A 12,374-nucleotide genomic window follows, 5' to 3' on the forward strand; every position below is an offset into this window, starting at 1 on the left:
ATGGAGGGCGTTGTCACAATCGGAGCACAAGAAAAGAAATTACTACTGACACCTGATTTCCAAACTGAAGCTGTGACCTGTCATTCAGATGTCAAAATACCTCTGCTATGCAATATTCAAATCAAATACAGGGTATAAACATTGGAACTTTGCCCCTCCACAACCAGAGACGGTGTGATATGTGACAGAAGACAGTCTCAGTAACATCCAGGCATCTCTTTAACTCTCAACTTATCAGTAGCTTAAAAAGAAAGTCTAACTATATGCTTAAAGCTAAGCATATTCTAAATGTTTGCAGAGTTGGGGTCATGATTTATATTGTTTTAGTATGTTCTGTATATAACACGCAGTCACAGAAGGTATACGACAAAATAATGTGGTAAAATAATATACATATTCATGCTGCATATTTTTTGTTTTTATTTTGCCGTTTATTAACACTCTGGATGCAATTTATTTGAAAAGCAGCCCTCTAGTGGGCTATGTACCATAATGAATAGTTAATAAATAGCATTAACATTATTTCTAAATATTAGCTAAAATGCATTTTGCAAAAACATACAAGATTGTAAATAAATGAGCCATAGAGCTCCATCATTCTCTTTGGAGAAATTTAATGTTCTGTTTAGCTTTATTCCTTAAAGCTCTTGAAGCATTACCTCTAAACGCTATTATATGACTAACTTCTGATTAGCATCACTTTACTATACATATGTACTCACAAAACTGTAATAGTGAGATATTATTCACTGTCAGTAAGACTCCATAAAAGTAGTATATTAGTAGTAGCATTCTATGTAAAATATAATCTATGAATTTTAAAGGGTTACAAAGCTTTAGAATCTATAATTTTGGTGTGTGTGATAAAGTAAATCTTCCTCATTGTGTCTTCACCAAGAATATTTCTAAGATTGTACTCCTTAAAGTTTTCATTTAATTATTATCTTTCTTATTTGTGTATATAGCCTTAAAGTAACATGCCTTAAAGCAAAAGGCCCATCTGTGACCAGATGCATACCTTGCCTGCAGCAAAGTATGTGGCTCCAAAACACTGTCCTCCTGGAAATTTCTGTTCAACTGCTAATCAACACAGCCACAGCGATCAGCAAAAGCCAACAGTGAGAGCTGCCTGCAGGATCTCCAATCATAGATCTCAAGTAACAGGAAAAAATGAATTTGTTGATGTCTAAGCCATGGATTTGGTAGGAAAAGATGCTGAAAGCAGGCTCATGGAAAAAGCCCTCCCTGGTGTCCCCTGGTCTAAGAATGCTTACACTGAAATGCAGAGGTGTGTTCCCTCATATGCACCAGTGCTTGGCTTCAGCCTAATTAGTTCTGGCAAGAGGAGGGTGGGTTTCAATGAAAGTTGAAAAACTTACGTGTGACTTTGGCTAAAACTTGAATATTTATGCATGCACAGATGCTGTTCCTGCACCATGGTCAGTATCAGAACTACCTTAGCTAAGTGATCTTGGGTACAGTGCCCTTTTCTGTCCCAGTGTACCTCTGGGTGCAATATCTGCTCCAGCTCGGGAGCATTTGCTGATTGCTAACATGTCACTGTAAGAAAGGCAGCTAATTTGGTCTTTACAAGCCAAAAGCCAAAGCCAACCCTTAGCATTCTACCTAGTAGTTGGAGAAGATGAGAAAAAAGCTGACACCTTATTCTTCAGCAATTGCAAATGATTTGTCAAGCTCTACATCCACTCCAATTTTTTTTTTTTTATGGATTTCCAATATCATGCTGGGTCAAATCTGGATACACAGATATTAATGACAAAATTTGGCAACATTAAGGAAGATAGTAAGTTAGACTACTTACTTAGTCAGACTACTTACCTACTTAACTACTTAGTTAGTTAGAAAGTTAGAAATCTGACTCCTGACTCAGAGGCTTGCACATCACTGGAAAGTCTGTCTTATCATGTCCTCTAGCTTCACTAGAATTTTTAAATGCAGATTTCTTTTCTTTATTGTAGTAACATCACTTCATGCAACATCAACATAATTCTACACCTATCAAAATATCTCTAAATGAGAATATCCTGAAATGTGTCAAAATATCACTGCTCTATTTTAGAACATCTAGAGGTACAACAAAGTGTTCATTTCACACATATTTTTGGATTATTTCCATTTGGTTTAGAAAACTATTCTAATTCTTATGTCTGTCATATGAGAACCATGATTCAGATTCTACAAAGTTACACAATTCCAGTGATGAGTGTATTTTGTGCAGGCCTACTGGGAAATTGGAAGAGTTAATTTAAAATAATGTATTGCATGGTGGGTGCTGTTTCACCAGTTCAAGACAGAAACAGTGCCATTCCCTCAGTCTGTTTCAGGACTTGATTCAGATAATTTATTTTTCAAATCACAGACTCTTAGCCTCCAAAACCTGATTTGAATCATTACACTTTCTTGAGCCACTGGAGAGCCTGACCTGTTACACTGAAATTGTTGAAAACAAATTTCAGTGAAAAGCCAAATAAATAGTTATTTTTCTATGCCACAGTAACTGCATTTGAACCATCATTTGAAATTTTGTTAAACTGGAGCTGGACTTGAACCAAACTCCGGTCGCAGCCAAGCTCAGAGTGGAATTGAGCTGAAAAATATGGTGCTTTTATAATAATTCAAAAGCACTTACGTGACGAGAAAGAAGTGGTTAAGTTCCTAAAGGATGTGAAAGGAATTCCAGGTTACTCAGTGACCTCTTTGCGGGGCTGCGGTTCGTGGTGCCTGCTCAGCTCCCTTGGGCGCCTGGGCACAAGTCCAGTTGGACTAACATTGGTGTGGGACTATGGCTGCCGACCCTGAAGAATCCTGAACTCAGCCAGAGTTAGGCGGGGCCGTGCTGCTGGTAAGGAGGCTTCCCCTCCATGTGAGACCAAAAGCTGCCCCTGAGATGTCCTAGGAGTGCTCAGCTATGCAGAGCAACAAGTTCAACTCCTATTTCTTCAAAGTGCAATGGTCCACATCAAGTTGGGAGCTAGGACAATGGACTTAGAAGTCCTGCCTAAATGCTGTTTAGCTATTCAGGCTTTTTACCAGTACTGTGCCTCTTATGGTATTATGCAAATCTACACATAGATAACACAACACTTACATTCATACCCTCATGTACACTCAACTATAAGAGGTTCTTGAACTTCTGTAGATGAGCTCAGGACTTCAGAGATTTATTTTATGTATGTGAGTTCAAAAGAAAATACCTCAAAGACAACAGCAGTTTCATCGTATCTGAATAACCAAGACACTGTGAAAAGCTCACGATGAATTTGTGTGGCACAATCATGCATGACAATGACTCAAACAAATCTTGGAGGGCTACTGTATAGGAGATTTAGAGATGTTATAGGTGCTGGAAAACTCCAAAGAGAAAATAAATATATTAGGAAATGTAATTCCAGAGGTAGTCAGTACTACAGCAATGCACACATCCTCAGGATTTCAGTATGGCCGTTGGTTTTCTCTACAGCAGTTATTCCCGTTTTTCTCATATAATAGCCATCTTACAAACAAGACAGGTGCCAAAATAATTAACACTTTAAGAGTGGTACACAGCACCTCAAACTCCAACCCAACTCTCTGGGTCCCTGGACCATTGAATATTCTGCTGGCAAATGTTAGATGTTGAAGAGGATGTGCTGTGGAAGTACCAGTAAGGGTCTGTTCCACAACGGTGTAAAAGAAGCTCTGCTTTCCCACAGTTCAGACAATGCTTTGCACTATATCATCCAAACCTTCCCATGAAACGTATAGAACTTTTAAGTCCATGTCCTGACACATGAGCAGCTTTTGCTGTTGCAGCTCAGGAACACATTTTTAATCCTGCTAAAGCAGAGCCTGCCCTAAGTTGACACAATGCAGCTAACCTCAGCTGTATCCAAAAAACTCACTGAAGCTGTGGAAACCTTTTACATGACATAAAGATGATGAACTGTGTTGTAGCTGTGGTAAACTCCAGACCCGTGTTGTTAATAACTACATAGTACATGTTTATGCAGTGACATAAAAGGAATTCATCATCCCTCCCCAGACTTGACTGAACAGCTCAATAAGCTTGGTGTGAATTTTATAATCTGTTGTTGCTTTTGAAATGCTTTGAGAGAGAGAGAGAGAGAGAGAGAGAGAGAGAGGAGCTCTGAGAAGCATTTCTCTTCTCCACAGAAAAAGAGACAGTTTCCTTCTACCATACCCAAGGCCTGGGTAGTCACTGGTGTCTACACATTTCTTACACATTTGTTATCTATGATATCAAATCCTGTTATCATAGATCAACACCTAAAACAGATTCCACTGTCCAGAGCAACACATGAATTATTGCTGAGCTTAGAACAGTTCTTGCATTTGTTTATACAGCTGCTGCATTTGCTACTAGTATCTCAGCTATACTTCTCTTGAGGTATTTCAGATGTGAAACTTGCCAAGCAAAATCAATCCTTTTTATTTTACAGTCCTGCAAGTGAAGATTATATATCCATTAACTTTGTCATGAATCTGACCTACTGGCCAAACAAAAAGGTCATTTCTCATTCTGAAACTAGAGTTTTTTCTAAGTACTTTTGATTTGAGCATCTTGACTTTGATTTACAGTTACCATTACATATAATTCCATTCCTACTGTGTGAAGAAAAAGAAATCCTTATTCAACAGAAGGCTCCTTCTTTATGTTAAAATATGTGCTTTCTATTATTTTAACACTGTTAAACACCAGGGTGAATCAAAAACAAACTGCAAAACTGGATTAACATAGTTAGATTTAACCTGAAATAGCCTGAATCTGATACCCTATCAACAAAGAAACAGCTTGGTCACAGCACTCCATTATTTATCATGTAGGTGAGACTGCAGAAATGTATTCATTAGGTACACAATCATATCTGATAAGACTTAGAAAGGGGAATGTACACAGCTGGGAGAATTCACATCCAACAAAATATATAGGCAGCTGAATAAATGTTCTTCCATCACCTTAATGTTCCAAACCACTTGGTTCTTTCACTGCTGATCACCATATCTCAGATGTAGCCTGGAATATATTTAGGCTGAAATGTCTGCTTCCCTTCAGTTAATTCATTTTCACTTTTTGCCTTCTAAAAATACATATTTGGCAAAGTGTAAAGTACAACCTTCTGTCAAAGTCTTTATTAATCCAAGTAGTATCACCAGAACTTTTAAAAGCTATGATAGTCTAAATATACAGGAGGTGAGTTCTGCAGTGACTTTTACTAAACCAAGCACAAGAACAAGACTGGGGAGATCTCTAGCCCAAGAACTTGTCCATTTTTTCCAGTTCTATTAGCTGGTCACAAAAAAAGCTAGGAAGTCCTCGAGGCTATATCTCCAGTACAACCTTAGACTACCATGTTTACAACAACCCTATTACTACAATGTGGATTAATCATGTATTTAACCGGTGACAACTTCTAGCATTTCAAATATCCAAAAGTGGTTTCTTTCTCCATTGACTGCATGTAAGCTAACAATTCATTTAACAGTAAGCATCTGAAGTGAAGTGAGCTTTCATATTCCAGCTGACTTTGAAGTCAACTGGAATCCATTCAATGACTGGAACTGGACAAAATACCTTGAGGTATTTCATTAGTGTAAGGAGTCCCACTGGGTAAAAATTTACTGAATGTGGCTTCCATAGTCTGTGCCACAGTCCTGGTTCTCCGGTTATTTAGCAGAAACCAGGGCCTGAGGATAGCACAAACGCAAGCTCCACTCTGGCTCGAAGTCAGGACATGGCCTGAGGTGCGTATCCACGCTCCAGGATATACTTTCCAGCTCTTGAGGTTATGCACCCTTGAGAACCTCAACTAGTTAAATCAGCTCCAGTTAATGAGAGATGCTGGCTTTCATTTTCTGACGATTTCACCTATGCCTGTTTCCAAGTTCTAATTCTTACAGCTTTGACCCTGAGCATCTCAGCAGGTCTCAGTGTTGATACCTATTCAGGACCAAGTCTTCTAATAATGTGAATAAAGTTACACAAAGAACCTTAGAAATCTTGGCAAGTTAAGTTCTTAGGTGTGAACTGATAAAAATTAGAAAGATAAAAAATGAAAATCAGTAAAAAAAGGAAAAAAAAGTAAATTCCTTCAGAATATTGCAAGTTAGAAATTCATTGTATTTAATACTGAGAATAATGTAATCACAAGAAAAAGGCATTTATCTGGCCCTGTGAGCATTCATGACCAGCAAAATTACTTAAATGAAAAGAAAAAAAAAAGATAACTGTGTACACAAAACTAGCACGAGAATTAGCAATCAACTGTAGTTCATACAAGGTTCTTAGCAGATAGCATCATCTTTATTAATAAATGATGAACTGCTTAGTGGAGTTTCTGCTTAGTGATATCACCATAATAACAGACACATGTTTTATTTATGTTTCAAGTTACATCCAAAATAAGCAAGTCATTCACTGTCAGATTCTCTCTAACATCTGAAGACTCTTTACCCCAAATCTAAACTTTCACTGATCTAGACAAGACAGCACTCCATCAAAACCAAGGGGAATATTATGACGACTTCAGTTGCTGTGCTCATCTTTGGGGATTTTGTTCCTGTGATACAACAAAGCAAAAAACTACATTTCTTAAAGCCGGCTGCACTTTTCTTGTAAGAGTGGTATTTTTTGCTCTGTGGGATACAGTGCTATTTGTGCAGCAGATTGTATTTTGACATATGCAACTGTATCATAAAAAGGCCCCTAGCACTATCAGACTGGTAGCTCAGAAACGTTCATGAGCTCCAGGACTTCTTAAAAAAACCAACAATTAAAATGTTTTTTAGAGTGTAAAATGCCCCCAAGCCACTTACCTCCCCAACACCAGTCTGCAGAATTTTCAGTCCAGTTGTTTTTTCAAGCTTCTCTTTGTTTATGGCTATAAGGAAAATTGAGATTGAGTTACCAGAAAGCTGGAATATGCACATTTTTGCAGCATTTACAGTATAACAAACCTTCTTTCCTCCATCAATAAATTCCTGACAGTTCCTACCTATGCCATCTATGGAACATCTTTCTCTGATAGCAACTCTGCTAGTCAGTTTTTGAATGGATAGGTACACCATTAATTGTTCATTGTTATGTGAAAAGAAAGCCAAACTAATTCTAGTTCCCTTGTATACACAGTATCACACACATTTAACACATATACACAAGATGTTTGGAAAGTTCTTTTCAGTGGAAACTTCCCACTGTCTTCCTTGCACTGAAGAGCAGGGCAGCATCTTACCATTGCAACAGCACTGTCACTGTGTAGGACATTTTGCAACAAAAGACAGACTGTTACCTAGCAGATAATAATAGTTTCTCTCACAACATCAGGATGCAATGCACAATGTTTTCCTTTTCAAAATTTAGATTTTCACTATTTATCAGCTTCTATATCAGTAAAAGCATTTAAAACAAAAATAATCCAGCATAAAACAGCTAAATGCAAAACAGAGGTCGTAATCACTAAGACTACATTTATATTTGTAACCCAAACATGTCCAGGGCATGAACCTGAGCAGTCTTACCATTGCCCATACTTTTAAATCATTACTATGGTCTTCACATGATTTTGGCCTCTGCCCACTGGTATTCTCACAAAACAATGCCCAGCCACAGTTCTGGGGACAGAACAAGGATGAGATTATTCCCAGCTGGGGGTGTGGGTAAGGTTATCCTGTTTTGGATGGGAAGACTTTAACATTCTAGATGTAAACTGTGCCAATTGGACTCATGGCCAAAACCCAGGCACCTGGCTTGATTTATTTATGAGTAGAAATGAAGCCTTGCAGCCTTGTTAAACTCTCCTCCCTTCAGCTGTCTAGTCATTGACTATGTAATCCAAGTGAGTCATCTAGGTTCTCTCTGCAGTCAATGGAAAGGGATGGACATTTAATACAATGAGTCATCCCACATATCTTACACACATCTGCAGGCACCTATCTCTTTCCTTTGATTATGGACACAATTTGGATAGACTCAGCTTCTCAGTTTAAGTTGCCTAAAGGAAACATTCCTACCAGAAAGGACAAGAAGTGTGCTAGAACATATTGTACGCTGTAAATGTACATGAAAATACTGAAAGAAATTAATATATTTTTCTTCCACCTGTGAAAAATACTCTTTAATTGTTGAGTTTCAAAACATATTCAAAACAGTTCATATTGCAGCAGACAATTCTCAGAAGCAATATTGTTGTGAATGGATACTTTATTTAGTTTGTCCAAAGTGCAACACAAATGACTCACATTTATTTCAGAGGTGAGTTGTATCATTAGGGCTCAATCTCACCTCATATATCCAAAATGAGGAAAGATTTTGGTAAGAGTTTGTGTGTGCAAAAACTCAAGAAGTGAAACCTCAAGCAATTCTAATACAGAGAAACTTTTCCAATTGCTTTCAGCAAATGATTTGCCAGTGATTTAAATGGAGAGGAAAACTCTGTCCACCTTTTAGACCCACACAGCTTTGGTTCTGCTTCTTTTTAATATGCTACTGATTAAGCAGATAGGAACATGTATTCCCAAGCTAAGAAATCTTAAACACATGTTTTGCTGGATGACAGCCTAAAAACCATATGCAATACTCACGTACTTAATACTTATGCCATGCTTTACACATTCACAAACATATTTATTCCACCCAGAGTCACAGAGACCACATGAGAAGGACAGGTGCCTGGACCACGCAATTTGAGGCTACATTTTCACTGTGTTGTATATTTTGTGCAGTATGAATTTCCAAAAAACAAGTAAATCTGTGCCAATGAGCTGGATTTTCAGCCTTGAGATGGACTCTGGACTACGTTGCTTCATTGATGGCTGATGACCTGCCATGTCATGTAACAACATTCTCCCTTTTGGATGTACCGTTTGTTGCAAAGGTGTGCCATGCTACTACACCATCCACCTCACTCCCAGTATACACATTAAAGGCAGATTTCTACCAAATGCAAAAATTTAGAAGATTTATAAAAATAGAAAGCTCCACAGCCTCCTTCAAAGAAACTGAATGGTCCAACAGATGATTCTTTGGTAGCTTTAGGATAAAGAAAACTGCACAGCAGAGTGGCTGCAAAATAAATGGGTATAAGTAAACAACAAGGCTTAAATCTCAGTGTGTAATTTCCTACCACATGAACAGCTAATAGAAAATATTGGGTCTGCTGAATCACTGAATTTTACAATTATTATTACATATTTGACCTCCTTTTTATAGGTTTCCTGCAGACTTTAATTATTGAAGCCTTGATATTAAAAAACAAAAAAAAGTTTACTTAACACCCCCCTTTCCCCCTTGATATTGGCTAAAACACAAAGGACAGATCTGACAGGCATGCTAATATAAACCCTGCCAAAATTAGGAGGCATGAAGGCACGACATGTTATTGATTAAATCATAACCTGAAAATGGTCAAGCTCAGGCACTGTCAGATTGTGGAGAGAGACACAGCAGACAGTCTCCAGCATGCTCACTCCAGGCATGTACAGGAGCATATTTTAGCTAACCTTGAACTCTACGAGCAGTTCAGGAAGGTCAAGAAATTCTGTCAAAAACAGTGGTGCTGAAGCTGAAACATCAACTACATATCAAGCAGCTGCTTCAAGTTGCTGAACAGTGAATGTAACTACTTATTTTTTTCTGTCTGTAACTGTAATTGAGAATTTAAGACAATAAAAGATAGTCAATAGCCTATAGATAGATGAGGAAGACGTGGTGGGAAAATAAATTCAGATATTAAGAACAAGCGACTAATCTTTTGAAAATTGGCCTACATTTTTTTCAAGTATTTTAGTGTACTACCTGCTATATTTATTCCAATACAAATATACAATAGATGTTGTTTCTGTTGCAAATTTTATGAACTGGAAATGATAATTCTGGGTAACATGGTATATTGCACATTCCACCAAAGCTGATTTTTTATGGCCACAGTTTAAAGTCCTGAAATACTAATGGAGAACTGACAAACTCATCAGCAAAGAGGCATAATAAAAACAGCTATTCAAAAAAGAGCAAAAAAAATCCCAACCCAGTTAGCAACATATAAATCCCTTTTTTAATCTTCCACTGAAACAAAAAGGACTTCCAAACACACAAAAAAGGAGGCCTTTAAATTAAATTCACTAGATGAAGGATATGCAAATTACCTGAAGAAGCAGAGCCCTATAATGTTCTCAAAATTCTGCAATAGCCTATTTAATTAGTATTTTAATTTATCAGAATAATTCTTTGCACTTGACAATTTATGCAGTATTCCATATAATTAAGCACGTAGCTCCAGTGGAATAATTTTGCCTACTCTCTGTATACCAGTTATTTTAACCTGAAAGAATCTGTGGAAGTCTCTTCTGCGATCTAAATTACAATGGGGACAACTTAATGGCTTTGCTCTATTAGAGAGCACGATGAGGGTGTTACTGAGTGTTTAAGGGCAGGGATTGTCACTGTTCATAGTCTTCACTAACCTGAGGGAGGTCTGATGTATTTTCTGAGGGCTAATGTTTATTTCCTTTAGCAAAGTTAGCTGTCAGAGGCATAGTCAGGAATTTGAGTGTCTAGTTTTGTAGTTGGCAGGTTTAATCCTAGAGTCCATCAGGTATTAGGAGAAGCAAGTTAAACAGGACTTTGAGCAGACCTCCAGTCTCATTATAGCACCTCTGGAAGAAGGAAGCCCTGAAGAATAAGTGGTTTACAAAGTTTTTCTATAAAGCAGGTTGCCAAGCACAACTGCACTCTCTGGCTTACTCATGGGAGTGCACACTGGCACAAGCAGGACGAGGGAATGGTTTCTGCAGGAGGCTTCCTGAGTCTGCCTCCTGTGTTGCTGCAGGATTTACCTGCTCCAGAGAAGAAACCATCTTTAAATATGAAAAATAGTTGTGGGAAGATGATGTCACTCACAAGGAAACCTTATTTTTCTGCTGTGAATCTGACTTTGAGGGTGTGCTGTATTTAATTAAATGTAGGGAAAAACGTCCTTACAGACATATGATTCCCCTGACCTCTATTACATGCTCGTTTTAGAATGAGCCAATTCATGCCCTAGACTCCCTAACTGTATTGACTGGACCTCCAGTCAATAAAGTGATGGAGGGCAATTAATTCAGATTTACTGTAGGCTGTCAGATGAATTCTACAAGAACTGTCTTCTTCCCAACAGCTTGTTGCAAAGCTCCTTTCATAGAGCCACATTCAGAAGAATTTCATTTATTCTCCCCTCTTTGAGGAAAGGAAAGGGAAAAGGAGGAAGGCAAATCCAGAGAGATGTCAAGTGTTTATTACAGCTTTTAACTTTTTAACAACTTTCCCAAATCTAACACAAGCGGATGTTGTATTTATTTACATCAAATTAGTCTTTGCTTTCTCTTCCTCTACAAAGAACCCCCAGATTATGTGGAAGGACACTTCATAGGGTGGACCCAAGAGGCTGCCTTTATGTTTGGCAGACCCAGGCACTGTGACATGCATATACATAGCAGATACTGAACCCCTGGCCCCTTGTAAGTCAATGAAAATGGATTCCCATAATATTTGGGGTCTTTCCCTGTTGAGAACAACACAGTCCCAGAGTACACTTGCCTTTGCACAGTCGATGCATCTCCTGAAACTGCTGAGGCATTCATGCCATTAAATGAGAATGGGACAGAGGAAAACCACACTGTCAGATCAGCGCTCTCTAAGGCTTCTCCCTACAGAACAACCTGGTGTTACGTAGGTTTTCCCACCTCATTCACTTTCCTTTGTTAGCAGTAATTAAAAAGTACTTTAATGAACTTGGAATTAGATACTTAGGTACCACCATGTTCAGAAGAATAAACTTCCTGGAATACAAGATAAACTCTCCCTGACTTTGGCAGGGTGGTGTGTGGAGACCCTGTACCAGGCTTCCCCCAGCCCCTGGGCACTCCTGTCGGGAGCTACAGCCTGTGAATCTGTAAGTCCTCTCACTGGGCAAAAGCAGCATCAGGCTGCAAGTAAATAAGTCAAAACCACACCATGAGCATTCAAAATGCTCCAGCTTGAAACAATAATGACTATCTCAAGTGGCCAGATACAAGGAGAAGAAGGATCCCTTTATGAAATTCTACAATTCAATTAGTGAAGGATAAGTACACAGGATGCAGGCAAAAGGTATTTTGTCTTCCAATCTTTACTGGGTGATGGCATGAGATAGTTGCTTCATGTGTAATTTCTAGTTAACTGGCAGCCAGGCCTGGAACAAAAATGATTGCAGAAAAGTCAAAGCTGCATAGCTGTACTAGCAACAGCCTGCTAAATATTATGTCATATTCAATTTTCAAGTCATTTGTCAAATGATTTTAATTAGATATTGTTTCAATCTCACGTGCATTAATTTAATTTC

The 12,374-nt window shown here is 38.2% G+C and overlaps 1 protein-coding gene across 1 annotated transcript in view; it reads right to left on the reverse strand.

Annotated features, from left to right (window-relative positions):
* PTPRN2 (protein tyrosine phosphatase receptor type N2) overlaps positions 1–12,374 on the reverse strand; it is a 691,758-nt gene that overhangs the window by 238,196 nt on the left and 441,188 nt on the right. Inside the window, exon 13 of the mRNA XM_075704660.1 lies at positions 6,835–6,899. Within this exon, the coding sequence (XP_075560775.1) occupies positions 6,835–6,899 (65 nt within the window). The remainder of the gene's footprint in view (positions 1–6,834; positions 6,900–12,374) is intronic.

This window comes from Pelecanus crispus, chromosome 2, assembly GCF_030463565.1.
Source record: "Pelecanus crispus isolate bPelCri1 chromosome 2, bPelCri1.pri, whole genome shotgun sequence".
NCBI lineage: Eukaryota > Metazoa > Chordata > Aves > Pelecaniformes > Pelecanidae > Pelecanus > Pelecanus crispus.